General features: G+C 37.0%; 1 protein-coding gene across 1 annotated transcript in view; it reads left to right on the top strand.

Annotated features, from left to right (window-relative positions):
* LOC111141898 (SEL1L2 ERAD E3 ligase adaptor subunit) overlaps positions 1–17,295 on the top strand; it is a 114,832-nt gene that overhangs the window by 22,323 nt on the left and 75,214 nt on the right. Inside the window, exon 3 of the mRNA XM_022494729.1 lies at positions 5,943–5,998. Within this exon, the coding sequence (XP_022350437.1) occupies positions 5,943–5,998 (56 nt within the window). The remainder of the gene's footprint in view (positions 1–5,942; positions 5,999–17,295) is intronic.

The raw sequence follows: 17,295 nt of genomic DNA, 5'->3' as shown, positions 1-17,295 counted from the left end.
CAAAATAATAAATGTCCTAAAATCATAGTTGTTTTTTATTGGAAATTTTAATAGATAACTTCTAGTCCACTCAATAGAAACTGTTAAAATTAAAGAAAATAAAAAAGAAAACTTTCAAATAGTAATTAGCAACTAGTGAAACAGATTATTGGTATTTGGAAAATACTTACAAATGTGGACTTAATCCTGACCAAAGAGAAAACTGGAAGTCAACATAGGGAATTAGTGTTTGTATAGTAAGCAACAGGGACTTAACAGGTTTTTAAGTAGATGTGTGCCTTGCTGGAAACAGTACTCAGGGAAAATTATTCTGAGGGTAGATGTAAATTAGATTAAAATTAGAGCAATCATGATTAAATCTGTTAGGAGGCTGTTGTAAGAATGTAGGCATGAAATGATGAGGGTCTGATTTATGCATTTTTGCACAGGAAACTAAAAACTCACCCCTACAGAAATCCCTTTGGCAAAATTTTCTCTGGAACCCTGTAGGCTCAAACTCACTCTTCTTACTCCTACATCTCCCCAGTTTTGTGCCCACTTCTGGTGACTTAGATTCATCTACACACTTCTATCCCCAGCCTGACCTGCTCCCATGATTTTAGTCACAGTTTTTGGAACCAACATTGTTGTCAGATTTGTCTCTTATCGTGTGTCTCACCTCTGCCAACCTGGATTCCTTCTGTGGATTCCCCTATGACTTGTATTACTCTGATTTCCAGTCATTACTGTTTCATTCTCAGAGCTTTACTTAAGTGGCTGCCTGTTCAGGAATGAGTACATTATCCTTTTATAGTTCCTGACCTCTTGCACTCACCATCTGTCCCCTCCAAAGTCCTTGATGACCCAGCTCAACCCTTAGACCATGCTGGAGAGAAGAGGTGAGGACTGAGCACCAAGAAATACACAATCATTAGTGGTTATAAAACCAAAGAAGAACTCTAAAATAGAGGTTTGAAAGGAAGAAGGATATCCAGGATAGTGTAAAGTCACAGAAGCCAATGTACTGTGCACAGTCTGAAAGAAAGGTCAGAAAGGAACCAATAGTTAGTATTTTTTATACCATTACTACATGTAATGAAGAATGAAGTACCATCTTAGAGAACTAGCGTGGGAGAATCAATAAAATACTTCTATTTAGTTCCATTTGTAAATGTTGTTTGAACAAACAAGCAAACACTTAGTTTGCCTATAAGTCCCCAGGCAGATTCCCTCATAAAATACAGAGGAGTTTTTTGTGTGTGTTTGGGGGAAGTGCTGCTTTTTTGTTTGTTTTTTTTCCAGAATCTTAGTCACATTAATCAGTGTCCCAATATTTAGTCAAAGGAAGATGAACCATGTCTTGGAAAGAAAGGACATGAAGTGTAAAGCCAGGAGTTAATGTATATCAAGACTTTCATGAGAAGGATGATCTGAAAAGAATTGTCATCAAGACAAATATTCTGGGATATTATTTTCCTCTAATCCTCCTCTCAATGCTATGAGTATATTATATATTATTTATTTTGGCATAATTTACTGGCCTTTTGTAGCTTCCGAGAACCGAGAGTTCTATCCAAGGAGTCCTAGTTGGCTGAAGAAGCAGACAGGTTTTCAGTCAGCAACTGCTACATAATAACCCAAAACTTAGTGGTTTGAAACAGCAATCTCATAATTCTCTGTGGGTTGACTGGGTGATTTTTTTTTTTTAAAGATTTTATTTATTTATTTGACAGAGAGAGATCACAAGTAGACAGAGAGGCAGGCAGAGAGAGGGAGGGAAGCAGGCTCCCTGCTGAGCAGAGAGCCCGATGTGAGACTCGATCCCAGGACCCTGAGATCATGACCTGAGCCGAAGGCAGCGGCTTAACACCACTGAGCCACCCAGGCGCCCCTGACTGGGTGATTTTTCTGAGGTCTCACCAGGGCTCGCTCATGAAGCTTCAGTCATCTGGTGGTCAGTGGAGACAGCTGGGCCTCTCTTCTCTCCACTATTAACCTGTGGCTTCTTAAGGGCATGGTGGTCTCAGAGGGCATTGTTCCAAGAGGGTAAAAGAAACTGAAAGGATTAAAGACTAGCCTTGGAAGTTGTACAGTGTCATCTGCCACATTTCTGTTAGTCAAAGAAAGTTACAGGGGCAGGCCATTGAAAGAGCAGGGAAAATAGTCTCCATCTCTTGATGGGAGAATTAGGCAGAGTCACACTGTAAAGGGGTATGAACATGGTAGTTGTGACTTATGAGGGCCATTCTTTTTTTTTTTTTTTTTTAAAGATTTTATTTATTTTTTTGACAGATCACAAGCAGGCAGAGAGAGAGGAGGAAGCAGGCTCCCCTAGAGAGCAGAGAGCCCGATGCGGGGCTCGATCCCAGGACTCTGAGATCACGACCTGAGCCGAAGGCAGCGGCTTAACCCACTGAGCCACCCAGGCGCCCCTGAGGGCCATTCTTATTACGGTGTACTGCAGTCTACTCTCAGGCCCCAATGATTCACATCTGTCCCACGTGATTCTCCCCCTTCTAATATTGCCCAAGACTCATCCAATCATAGCATTAGGCTCAGAATCTATAATCTCATAATCTACATCAGGTCAAGATGTCAGTGAGGCTCCTTGAATATATAGTAAGAATTATTCTTAGTTTCAGACACCTATGAAATAAAAGGACAAGTTATCCTCCATGCCCTCATATACCCAATGTGTATCAGAGAAGTAGAAAACCATACTACACTAGACACTGCTGTCTGAAAAATGGGAATGGGGCATGTGTAACAGTCACTGGTCCATGGCAATTTGGAAATCCAGCCAGGTGCATGTTGGCAGATTTCTCTGCTCCAGGGGTAGGCAGTGTTCCTTGATGAGGGCCCTGTCCTACTCTCTTGGAGTAGTTAGTTCCCTAACCTTTTATTTTCCTTGGCTCTTACACCCTCTGAACTCCTGGCTCTGACCACTGAGATCAGTACACAAATAGAGGGACAATGTTCCTCAGTTGATATTTAAAAGCCTACTAGAAAGCCTTGTGCAAGATACTATGGGTAGCAGAATGTGTTCTGCAGTAGCTAATCAAAACTTCATTTTCTTTAGGTGAAAACCTAAAAGCCTGAAGTTTAGAAAAAACATATATTGTTGTTGTGCATCTTCTGTGGGAAATAATGACCAACTACCTTTATATTCTTTTTATGTTTTAAGCTATTAAATAGTTTGTTCCTACTCCCTTTGCACTAATTCTTTTATTTACAGTTTTATCTACACTTATCCTACCTTGGATAATTGCTCTTAGCCTTGTAATTTTCATGTTAATATCTGGCCACCGACAGCTTGATTTTCTGGTCCAGTGTATAATACAAACATTATTCCAGTTAATATCCATAATTTTCTCCTCTTGCTCTAATACACATGACACTTTGTACTTTTTGTTCTGCGTCTGTATTTTCTGAGCATACTAACTCTAATTTTATTCTGTGCACTTTGGGGAGTAAAGCAATGGGGATATATCAAATCACATTGCTTTTTTCCACTTTTTCTAGTTGTAATAATGGAGATTAAAAATTGCTAGACGTTTACTGTAGCTATAATATTAGTCACATTGTTTGATTTCTAATACACAAATATAATTAGGCTAAGTAATTTGAGGAAAATGAAAGAGAGAGAGAAGTCATAGACAAAGCATTAATAAATTCTAAGTCTCTAATAATGCTTTTCACCATGGTCCTTTTAAAATGCTAATTTACATATATTATTATCTTGAAGGCATCTTAAATCCTTTAAGGAAGTAGGACTTCTTTATAATAATCATACGTATAGCCAACATCTATTAAACATAGATATATATTAAGTACTGTGCTAAATACTTTACATAGACTATCTTATTAGATTAACAACAAATTAATGAAATAGATACAAAAATCAAGACTAGCATACAGACCTGTTTAATTCAAAGGCCACATGGTGGACCATTACACTATATTGATTGAAAATGAGTATGACAAATAATAATGTTCTTATTCTGGCATAATTTATTTTACATTCTGAACCTGAAAAGAGCAATCCTAATGTATATAATCTTATGAAATATGTATAATCTTTGAAATTTTTTAATATGCTTTATATTAATGCATTCATCAGCATGAAGTTGTTGAATGTTCATTTAGAGTTTGCCAGTTGTTTCCCTAGTTTGACAGAAGACTAAATATCGAACCACCTGGAATCAGTTTCTATAAGGTTTGGCTTACAAAGCAAACAGAAAAGACATAGAATTGTGAAGCCAAATACTAAAGTTCATCAGTGAGAAAAACAATAAATCATATCAAATTAATAAATATAATATCAATGATAACATTAGAGCATTCATAACCTGTTGTTAAAAGTATAAGCTCACAACTTTGAGAAATACAAAATTTTGACTATCCATATTTGTCTTGAGTCAAATTCTTCAGTCTATAAAGTGAACATATCAGATATTATACATATTTTACTTCAGTAAATATGTAGGGTCATTTTTACAGTGCATCAAATAATTTTTTAGTAATTGAAAATTTATTAGTCCTACTAATGTAGTACACATGCCATGATGTGACACCGTTATACCAGGTTTTCAAAGACTTATTTTTCTGAATGTAAGTCTTTGTAAAAATGTAATATACCGGGTGCCTGGGTGGCTCAGTGGGTTAAAGCCTCTGCCTTCTGTTCGGGTCATGCTCACAGGGTCCTGGGATCCAGCCCTGCATCAGGCTCTCTGCTCAGCAGGGAACCTGCTTCCCCCTCTCTCTCTGCCTGCCTCTCTGCCTACTTGTGATCTTTGCCTGTCAAATAAATAAATAAAATCTTTAAAAAAATGAAATATACCAATGACTATATATGTATTCTATATGTTTTCTTTACAAAAAGATTTGTTAAAAAATGCTTATGAGGGCTCCTGGGTGGCTCAGTGGGTTAAAGCCTCTGCCTTCGGCTCAGGTCATGATCCCAGGGTCCTGGGATCGAGCCCCGCATCGGGCTCTCTGCTCAGCAGAGAGTCTGCTTCCTCCTATCTCTCTCTGCCTGCTTCTCTGCCTACTTGTGATCTCTGTCAAATAAATAAATAAAATCTTTAAAAAAAATGCTTATGAAAATTTTCTCATATTTCAAAATCTGATGTAATCATACTAGTCTACATTTCTCAGATATTTATATCATCCAACTATATTAATTTTTAGTATCTCTGACACATGAATCCATGTATAAATATATAAAAGATTATATTTCTTTTTCTGTGTTTTAATATTCTTTATTAATAAATGACATTTATTTACATGGGTACATTTTAATTAAGTTGTAGCTCAGAAAGTTTTCTGCTGTTGTAATTAGTCTATTATTTGTAGAACTCTTTCATATTAAATGAATTTCAGGATGCTTGATTAAAGTATTTAGATTGGGGCGTCTGGGTGGCTCAGTGGGTTAAAGCCTCTGCCTTTGGCTCAGGTCATGGTCCCAGGGTCCTGGGATCGAGCCCCACATTGGGCTCTCTGCTCAGCAGGAAGCCTGCTTCCCTCTCTCTCTGCCTGCCTCTCTGCCTACTTGTGATCTCTGTCTGTCAGATAAATAAATAAAATCTTTTTTAAAAAATCAATAAATATTTAGATTGTGTCTGATGTCAAGTTACATCGGAAAAATTATCCATGAAGGAATTATTTTGTACAACATTACTGGTAACTTTAAATTTAAATTACTTTCTACTATTATTCCTAAGAGTTCTAATAGTTGTCTAGAAATAGTTATCTAGTTATCTAATAGTTATCTAATAGTTCTCTAAATAGTTATCTTATGAGTTCTAATAGTTATTTATTAACTATAAACAATATAGTTACTTTATTTATCTAATAAATAAAAATACTTACTACTTACTAAATAGTTTTTTAGTAAGAAGTGATTTAGTGAAATATTAAAAAGAAAATACCTTCAATTTTATAAAAATTTTTATGTATTGCAGATATTGAAGCAGAAAAGCATAGTAAAAAGCAAAAGGAAAGAAATGTCACCACACAGGTAAATATTTTGCTAAACCATTATATTTTTCTAGTATAAAATTTAGGCTACAGTTATTATACATAGTGTTGACAATCACCACCAAGAACAACAATGAAAACTCCAAAAACAAGGAAAAGGTAGCCCAGCTCCCAGCAATGAGCAGTTTCACCAGAGTTCCAAGAGTCCTCAATTCCACTCTGTGTTTCACCTAGACAGACACATTCTTCTTGTTTTTGAGATAAATATCCTGTTCCAGTAGATAGATGTTTTTCACACATTTTGGTACCTTGATTTATGTCATTATATTCATAATTCATATTCACAATCATATCTTCCAGTTAGGTAATACTTTAGTCTTTGTGAAATCCCTTTGCATCATTTTATTCCTCCCAACATTTCTGTAAAGAATGTCAACTGGTTATTTAAATGGCTAGTTATTATCCCCAATTTACAAATTAGAATAACTAAGCCCATTCAGATTTAAAAGATCTTTGTATTACAAATTTCATTCATTCAACACAACGCTTACCATGTACCAAATACAGTTACTGGAATTTGGAATTTACAAAAGGTTCTGATTTTTTTTTAAGCCTTGTGAAGTCTCTGATATTGCTTAAATTTGATTTCGTGAGCTTATGAAGGGTAAGAAAGTATCTTGTTGTTGTATGCTAAGGCTAGCAGTGTTTCAAATTGTAGAGCTTCTACTGGTCTTTCAGTTCCCTCAGTCATCTGATGGCAGACTTTACTGTGATGACAGAAGTGGTGGTATAGGTCCAGGTATCACCAGCTACCATTTTCCTACAGGAACAACAGTCAGTGCCAGATCCCCATATCTCATCTGTTCATCTTGGTTTTGCCAAAGAAGGAGCAAATGTACTTGGTGTGCTGGCTTATTTCAGTGTTCTTCACCATTCTTCTGAGGGAGGCCACCATAACAGGTCTCATATTTTCCAATAATTTCAGCATTCTTGGTGCATTTAGCTGTGTTGCTGCAAACCAACTCCAAGCCCAGAGAAGCAAGAAAGTATCTTTCAATCTTTTCTAATGCAATGCTTTGCATGCCGTATATACAGTAAGGCCAAGACTTTGGTTATAAAATGGTGGTTTCTTCATCCCCTGGACCCTTACTTTCTTTCTAATCACCTCTCTTAGAGTCATGCTTCTCCAAATATTACCTTACCCTTCTCTGTGATTGAAATCTAGGTTTCTCCTGAGATCTTCTCCTGAAGCATTCTCAAGCATTTTCTCCCACAACACAATTATGTTCATCCTAGTTGGGATGGTGGGTATCCTTCCCTTTCCTTATCGCTACATTTTCCTTGGGAGAATAACAGGAGATGAGGACAGAAAGGTAGCTTTTGGTCTTTCTCTCCGGTTTTCAGAGATTTTGGTGTCCATGAATTCTAGCTTTTCAGTCCCATTGTTTAGATTTGTTTGCTCTAAAAACTGCACCGTCTGTCTACACCCGTGGTCATAATCTGGACTATGTCTTTTCCAAATTAAAAGTTTAAGCTCCAAGTCTCTGAAGACCATCTGGTACTTTCCAAGTTACTCCATCAATGCTTCAGTCCCACCAGGACCTCAAATCCATGTCCTCCTTTTATTGTTCATCATTCCATTCACATCATTTCCCTTCTTACTTAGCTTAGAGTTGATGGTTACACTATTGGAACACAGTTCCTTTTTCAAAACCTTGGGAACAAATGTGTTTCAGAATCCAGGGGGTCTTTTTGTTTGTTTAATTGTGGTAAAATATACATAAAATAACTATTTTATTTTAAGTGTACAGTTCATTAGTGTCAGTACATCCACGTTGTTGTACAACCAATCTCTGGAACTCTTTCTTCTTGAAAAACTGAAACTCTACACCCACAAAACAATTCTCCACTGCTCCTCTCCTCGCAGGCCCCAGCAACCACCATTATAGTTTCTGTTCTATGATTTGATTACTCTTAGTATCTCATAGAAGTAGAGTCATGCACTATTTGTCTTTTTTTCAGAATTTCCTTCCTTTTGTCAGAATTTCCTCTTTTGTCAGAATTTCCTTCCTTTTTAAGGCTGAATAATTTTCCATTGTATATATATGCCACATTTTGTTTACACATTTAACCATTGATGGACACTGGGTTGCTTACAACTTTTGGCTATTGTGAATAATTCTGAACATGGGTATACAACTATCTTGATATCCTGCTTTCAATTCTTTTGGGTATAAGTACACAAGAGTCTAATTTCTCCACATTGTTACCAACACTTGTGATTTTCTATGTTGCTGGGTTGGTAGGTTTTTTTTATAGTAACCATCCTAGTGGGTGTGAGGTGGTATCTCAAATCAAAATCATTTTGATTTGCACTCCCCTCTTTAGTGATGTTGAACATCTTTTCATGTGCTTTTTCGTTATTTATATCTTCTTTAGGAAATGTCTCCTAAGTCCTCAGCCCATTTATTTTTATTTTTTTTTTTTTTAGAGATGGAGAGAGAGAGAGAGCATGTGTACATGGGTGCACAGGGGTGAGGAGGGGCAGAGGGAGAGAGAGAATCTTAAGCAGGATCCATGCCCAGCACAGAGCCCCTCACAGGACTCTTTACAACCCTGAGATCATGACCTGAGCCAAAATCAAGAGCCATCCAGGTACCCCTTTAAATAGAATCATTTGGCTTTTATTGTTGAATTGTAAGAGTTCTGCATATATTCTAGATATTGACCCCTTATCAGATATATAAATTGCCAATATTTTCTCCCTTCCATGTGTTGCCTTTTCATGCTCTTGATAGTGCCCTTTGATACACGGAAGCTTTAAATTTTGATGTAGCCCAGTTTATTTTTACTTTTTTGCCAATGCTTTTGGTATCATATCCAGGAAATCATCACCAAATCCAATATCAAAAAGTGTTTCTCTATGTTCTCTTCTAGGAGTTTTTATAGTTTCAGGTGTTATATTTAGGTCTTTAACCCATTTTTAGTTAACTTTTATATATAGTATATTTCATTATTTTGTATGTGGATATCCAATTTTCCCAGCCGAATTTGTTCAAAGACTGTCCTTTCCCCCCACGGAATGGTCTTGGCACTCTTCTTGAAGATCATTTGACCGTGTATGAAGGTTTACTGCCTAGCTCTCTGTTCTATTTCATGTCTGTCTTTATTCTATTACTACACTGTCTTAATTTCTGTAGCTTTATAAAAAAATTTTGATATTAGGAAATGTGAGACCTACAACATTGTTTTTATCTTTCAAGATTGTTTTGGCTAGTCAGAGTCCCTCAAATTCTGAATGAATTTTGAGGAATTCTTCTATTTCTGAAAAAAGAAAATGCCACTGGGATTTTGATAGGGATTGCATTGAATCTGTAATCACTTTGAGTACTATTAACATTTTATCAATATTGAATCATCCACTTCATGAACACTTGATATCTTTCTTTTTTTTTTTTTTAAGATTTATTTATTTATTTATTTGACAGAGAGATCACAAGTAGGCAGAGAGGCAGGCAGAGAGAGGAGGAAGCAGGCCTCCCGCTGAGCAGAGAGCCCGATGCGGGGCTCAATCCCAGGTCCCAGAGATCATGACCTGAGCCGAAGGCAGAGGATTTAACCCACTGAGCCACCCAGGCGCCCCCACTTGATTTTTTTCTATTTGTTTTTATCTTCTTTAATTTATCTTAGCAAACTTATATAGTTTTCAATGTATGTCTTTTGCCTCCTTGGTAGGTTTATTTCTAAGCACTTAATTTTTTTAAATTTTTAAAAAAAGATTTTATTTATTTGAGAGAGAGACAGAGAAAGTGAAAACACAAGTGGGGTGAGAGACAGAGGGAAAAACAGACTCCCTTCTAAGCAGGGGGCCCAGTGCCGGCTCAATCCTGGGACTCCAGGATCATGACCTGAGCCAAAGGCAGATGTTTAACTGACTAAGCCACCCAGGTACCCCTCTAAGTACTTTATTTTTTTAATGCAGTTTTAAATGGAATTGCTTCCTTAATTTTCTTTTAGGATTATTCATTGCTAGTATATAGAAATGCAACTGACCTTTGTGTGTTGATACTGTATCTTGCAACTTTGCTAAATTTATTACTTCTAATACTTTTGTGTGGAATCTATAGAATTTTCTACATGTAAGATCATGTCATCTATGAGCAGAGATCATTTTACTTCTTCTTTCCAATTTAGATACCTTTTATTTCTTTTTTTTTTTTTTGCCTATTTGCTCTGGCTCGGACTTCCAGTACTGTGTTGAATAGCAGTGGTGGAGTGGCATCTTGCCTTGTTCCTTATATTAGAGGCAAAGCTTCCAGTCTTTCACTGTTAATAATGTGGTTAGCTGTGGGTTTTTTATATATGGTTTTTGTTATGTTGAAGTAGTTTCTATCTATTCCTAGTTTGTGAGTGATTTGATCATGAAAAGGTATTGAATTTTGTCAAATGCTTTTTCTACATTAATTGAGATGATCATGTGGGGGGGTTTCCCTCTTCAGTCTGTTAATGTGGTTATTACTTTGTTTGATTTTTGTATGTTGAAACATCTTTGCATTCCAGGAATAATTCCTACTTGATCATATTGTATAATCCTTTAATGTTCTCTTGAATTCTATTTGCTAGTATTTTGTTAAAGATTTTTTCATCAATATTCATCAGGAATATTGGTCTGTAGTTTTACTGTCCTTATCTTGCTTTGGTATCAGGGTAATACTGACCCCATAGAATGAGTTAGGAAGTATCTTCTCCTCTTCAGTTTATTAGAAGAGTTTGAGGCAGAATTTGGGTAGCTTTTTTTAATTTTGGAAATATACAGCTACACACACAGACATACATGTCATATAGGATACCTCCTATAATATACACACACAGAACTACATATCATATATTATAGAATACCTCCAGCTGAGACTAGGGGAAATACATTGTTTTCAAGCATATTATTTTTTATGCAACAAATGTATGAATATCCACATTAAATGGGATAAATAAAAAACATAAATAACTTCACATCAGGTCCAGGCAGGTTTTCCTACAAATTGAATCTAGGCACCAAACTATTGAAAAAGCTTTATGTTTTCAGATTTTGTGGATTTGGGAACCTCAGATAAGGGTTTGAGTGTCATGTAAAACCCTGCTTCATATAGACCTTCCATTTAGTTACTCCTCTTGCACTCCATCCAATTAAGTGGTGAAACCTCAACCCTGACTTAATATAGTTTTCTACCGTTCAATCCCTGTACCTATCTAAAATGTGGCTGGAAATAAACACAACCAGTCTCATTTTAATTTCACAAGCCTCAAGTAGGCGTTCAGTGTTTCTCACCAAACCTGAACATATCCCTAGTCAAATTTATTGCCCCCAACTCTAAGGTTTCTATTTCATACTTTCTCCTGTTTTCCTAAAATCCAACATATCATTATCCCTCACTCTTAGCTGGTAACTTTGCTATTTTTCTTTTACTCATTAAAAAAATAGAGTCTAAGACTGACTTTACATCATCTCATACACTCTATCAATCTCCCAACATCTATAATCACATACACTGTCTCAACTCAAGACACAAATTGCCTAAATGTGGCTTAGACATCTCTACTGGGATATCTAAAAGGCATTTGACACTGGACATGTTAACTACTGACCTCTTGATTTTCCTCACTCCCAAACCTGTTCTTCCCTCATCTCTCTCATACCACCAAATGGCTCCTTCATCCACCAGATGCTAAAAGTCACTCTCCACTTCTTTCATACCCAACACATCAAATATCGTGGTCTTTAAAATATATCCTGAATCCAGTCACTTAACAACTCTACCATCAGCCACCAATGTCACCCATTGAGACTCCGTGGTAGTAGTCAACTCCCTGGTTCTGACTACATTCTTATGCCACTGTAGTCTCTTCACCTCAAAGTATGGGTTCCATTGTACATAGAACAAAGTCAAACTCTTCATCATGTCCTTCAGGACTTCATATAACCTGCTCTTTGCTCTTTATCTGAGCTCTGACCTTCCACATTACTTACTCCATTCCAGCCATCTTGGCCTCCATAATATGTTTAGAATCTCAACTGTATCTCAACCTCAGGGTCTGTTCTTTCTTCTGCCTAGAATGATCTACCAGGTAATCAGGGATCTCATTGCCCCCAGTACACACTTTATTCAGGTATGTACTCCTATGTTTCTCCCTCAAAAAACAACACAAAAAAATTTTTAAACAAAACTTTTCTTAATCATCTTTCTAAAACAGCATACTTCTTCACTTTCCAAATATGTTTTATTATCACATGTCATTATGTCATTATGTATTCATTTAATTGTTCATATTTGACTTCCCTCTGGATATTGAGCTCTGTGAATACAGGCCCTTTACTTTCTGCTCACTTCTATATCTCAGAGCCTTAATTAGTCTCTAAAATACAGTAAGTGCTTGATAAATATTTATAAATGAAAGAATATCACTGCTTAGCAATATTTGTATCAGATACAGAACAGAAACTACTCATCAGTAACTTTAATGAAATTTATGAGAAAAAAGTGCTGAAATTAATGACAAAAAATAGTTTTCTAGGGTTTCCTTTTGATTTTAATAATCTATATATAACCTGTACCATGAATACCTAATATGGCTATATGTTTAAATATAATTTTATGGAATGCCTGGGTGGCTCAGTGGGTTAAGCCGCTGCCTTCGGCTCAGGTCATGATCCTACGGTCCTGGGATCGAGTCCCGCATCCGGCTCCTTGCTCAGCAGGGAGCCTGCTTCTCTCTCTGCCTCTGCCTGCCTGTGTGCTCTCTCTCTCTCTCTTCCTCTCTGACAAATAAATAAATAAATAAAATCTTTAAATATAATTTTCTGCCTCTTGCATGTAAAAATGTAGAATATAAATATTCTAGTATGTATCAGTTCTTAATGTTCTCTTATTTAAATTTTTTTAATTACTTTTCGGTGTACTAGAATTCGTTGTTTATGCACCACACCCAGTGCTCCATGCAATACGTGCCCTCCACAATAACCACCACCATCTTAATGTTCTCTTAATTTCAGAAAAGTACCCTTATAATGCATTTATCAATTGTCAGAAGTGTCATGCTAGCACTGTATTATTAGTATCACTAATGCTATTTTATTTTTCCCCTTTTACTTTCTACTTTACCATTTTTTTACATTTTAAAAATCATCTTTGAATAGCTCTTGACTATTGTCATTTGATGACTGTAGAAGATAGATATGCAAATACACAATAAAATAATTAGCATTGTCTTTTCCCCCCAAAAAAAGAAATGTTTTCACTGATGAATGAATTATTTCTTCTCTCTAAAAGTTAACTATTCCTTTAACTTACAGGTGGCTATTGCCATATTTCTTTTTTTTTTAATTTAAAAAATAATAAAAATTTTAACTTTTAAAAAAATTTTTTAAATTTAGGCATATTAGGGGTATGCCTGGGTGGCTCACTTAAGTGTCTGTCTTCAGCTCAGTTCATGATCCCAGGGTCCTGTGATCGAGTGTCACATCAGTCTCCCTCCTCAGTGGAGAGCCTGTTTCTCCCTTTGCCTGCTGCTCCACCTACTTGTGCTCTGTCTCTGACAAATAAACAAATAAAATCTTTAAAAAAATTCTAGGCATAATAGGAAAAAGTATTCTAAGGTTTTTTTATATTCTTAACTGAAAATACTTTAGGCAAAATGAAAAACACTAAGACCATCACTAAAAACAATTTTGCTTCAATATAAGCATCTCATAAATAGCATCTTACAGTAAGGAAGAAAAACTACTAAAACAGTGAGATTTACAACTTCAAAAGTGACAGTCTCTTTTTTCCAAATATATATACATTCATTTAAGACAACCTAGAAAGCTTGAATAATCTGATATACCTTAAGTGGCTGATTAAAACCATAATTTAGGGACACCAGGATGGCTCAGTCAGTTAAGCATCTGCCTTTGGGTCAGGTCATGATCCATGGTCCTGGGCCCAAGTCCCACAAGGGTTCCTTGCTCAGCAGGGAGCCTGCTTATCCCTCTGCCTGCCACTTCCCCTGCTTGTGCTCCCTCTCTCTCTCTCTTTCTCTCTGATAAATAAGTAAAAAAAAAATAAATAAAAATAAATAAAACCATAATCCAGACAACATCAGTGTGAATCTTTGCTATATGTGTAGATATTTTCACTGTCTGATGAGTGATATAAATTTTTATTGTATTTTATTTATGTATTTTAATTCCACTTAATTTGGCTGACTACCTTCTTCACTATGACCTAGGGCAAAAGTTCCCAAACTTTAGCATATATCTGAATCACCTGAAGGAGTTGTTAAAACACATAGTACTGAGTTTCACCCTCAAAGTTTCTGCTTCTGTAGACCTTGAGTGGAACTGAGAATTTGCATTTCTAACTGATTCCCACGTGATGTTTGGTGTTGTCATTCCAGGGACCTTCCTCTGAGAACCAATAACCTAGGGAAACCTGAAAAGAAAATTCTTCTTTTTTTCCACTTCCCCTTGCCTTTCTCCATAACTTGGCTTAACTCTGATAATGCCTGGAGCACTAATGTTCATACTCTTTGGAAATATAGTGACCTAAACATAAGATATAGAATCCACATCTATATATAGTGGAGGAAGTAGAAATTCAATTCCTCCCTCTTGCCAAACCAAAAATAGTGTAGTATATTACTGTCTCTTCCACAACCCTGTAACACCTCATTCATTGACCTAGACAAGGGCCACTAATGAGGAGGTGCTGAGCTGTTCTTGTTTTGACATTCCTATTGTCCTCACTGATGCTTTCAATAAGCTCTTACTTCCATGTGCTCTTTTTCCAGAGAAATTTTTCAGCAGAATTTAGGGTGTTACACAGTGCCAAGGAGCAGTCACTATTTTGGGGCATGTGAGCCAGGAAAGAAAAAGGGACATAGTTAGTTAAGGAAAGCAAGAAAGCCTTTGTTTAGTCCTAAGGAAAACAAGGCACTGACAGGCAAAGAATCCTTACCCACCAGTCCTTCTTTAACTTCTCACCTATCTCTCATTAGCAAGGAATGATACTCATTTCTCATCCCAAAGCAAACATGGCTCACACTTACTCCTCTAAGACAAAACAAAACAAAACAAAACAAAACAAAACAAAGCAAAACAAAACAGAAACCAGTTTGGAGTCATTACCATATACAGAGTTGTGTGTCTAGTGGGGTGAGATGGATTCCCTCCTCCAAAATTCACCCTCGCTGACCATTCTTCTTCATCTGTGTAACTGGAATTTCCATCCACTCAACTGGTCTCGTCAAAAGACAAGAAGTTATCTTTGACTTTGTCCTTTCTCTTATTCCTACATCTGATCCATATCCAATCCCCAGCTGCACTATCTCCAAAACATATCCTAAGTTTGCCAAGTAGTGTACCCCCATTGCTTCTATGCTTCAAATCTCATCATCCCTCACCTGGTTGACTACAGGAGTCTCTGAACCATTCTTCTTGCTCCATCCCACTCTTTTTTTTTTTTTTTAAGATTTTTTTATTTATCTATTTGACAGACAGAGATCACAAGCAGGCAGAGAGAGGAAGGGAAGCAGGCTCCCTGCCAAGCACAGAGCCCGATGTGGGGCTCGATCCCAGGACCCTGAGATCATGACCTGAGCCAAAGGCAGAGGCTTTAACCTGCTGAGCCACCCAGGCGCCCCAACTCCCTCCCACTCTTAATCCTGTGCAGTTCTGCTCCTCACATATCAGCCAGAATGTTCTTTCTTTCTTTCTGAAATATAAATTAGAGTATGTCACTTAAAACCCTCTGGTTTCTTCCTCTTATCTCTTTAATAAAATACTTTTTAACCATATCCCTTGTGATGTGGCCCCCTACTTCTCTCTCTTTCTCTTCTATAATTCTTCCCTTAACTCATACTCATTCAGCTACGTGGGCCTTATTCCTAGACCATACAAGTTTGTTCCCACTTTAGAACATTGGTACTTACTGCTATCTCTGCCTGAAATGCTCTGCCACCTAACTATGCAGGACTGCTTTCTTGTCATTATATTCTTGGCTTCAAAGTCACCTCTTCATGAGGCTTTTCTTGGGCATCCAGTCTAAATTAGCTATGCACCAACCCTTCCTCATCCTGTATTTCACTCTTTACAGCTCCTTGTTTTAATCTCTTCATAGCATGTATTGACACCTGATACTAACTTGTTCACTTATTTGTTTACTGGTTATTGCTTTCTCACAGACAAGTGGAAGTTCCATAAGATCAGACAGATTCCCCTGTCTAATTTGCCACTCTATCTTCCAATTCCTAGTGAATGCCCAGCATAAATATACTGAATGAATGAATCACTGATTCTTACAGCTCTTAAAGAACAGATTGGTTCATTACTTGATTGTTTCATACCTGCTGCCTCCCAGAAATTATTTGAGGAGGCTATTAAAGTCCTATTAACACTAGTCGTGTTGTTGCTATTGAAAATTTGGGGGCTAACTTATATTCAGCACTAAAGACATCTCTAGCAACAGTGGGGTCCTAGGATATGCTAAAATTATTGTTTACTGTCCTTAAGTGAAATTAGTCCAGAAAAATATATAGTATAAAAATATTTTCTGCTAATGGAAAGGTGTTTAGATATTCTGCTTAGAGAATGAATTTTTGGGACTTCATCAAGATCCAAAGCTTCCGTACAGCAAAGGAAACAGTCAACAAAACAAAGAGGCAACCCACGGAATGGGAGAAAATATTTGCAAATGACGGTACAGACAAAAGGTTGAGGGACGCCTGGGTGGCTCAGTTGGTTAAGCAGCTGCCTTCGGCTCAGGTCATGATCCCGGCGTCTTGGGATCGAGTCCCACATCGGTCTCCTTGCTCATCGGGGAGCCTGCTTCTCCCTCTGCCTCTGCCTGCCATTCTGTCTGCCTGTGCTTGCTCTCTCTCCCTCTCTCTCTGACAAATAATTAATAAAATCTTTAAAATATTAAAAAAAAAAAAGGTTGATATCCAGGATCTAAAAGAACTCCTCAAACTTAACACACACAAAACAGATAATCATGTCAAAAAATGGGCAGAAGATATGAACAGACACTTCTCCAATGAAGACATACAAATGGCTATCAGACACATGAAAAAATGTTCATCATCACTAGCCATCAGGGAGATTCAAATTCAAACCACATTGAGATACCACCTTACACCAGTTAGGATGGCCAAAATTAGCAAGACAGGAAACAACATGTGTTGGAGAGGATGTGGAGAAAGGGGAACCCTCTTACACTGTTGGTGGGAATGCAAGTTGGTGCAGCCACTTTGGAAAACAGGGTGGAGATTCCTCAAGAAATTAAAAATAGAGCTTCCCGGGGC

Source organism: Enhydra lutris, unplaced genomic scaffold, assembly GCF_002288905.1.
Source record: "Enhydra lutris kenyoni isolate GAN:26980312 unplaced genomic scaffold, ASM228890v2 scaffoldscaffold6, whole genome shotgun sequence".
Taxonomy (NCBI): Eukaryota; Metazoa; Chordata; class Mammalia; order Carnivora; family Mustelidae; genus Enhydra; species Enhydra lutris.
Note: the sequence above shows the minus strand (reverse complement) of the source record. Positions and strands in the feature narration are given on the sequence as shown.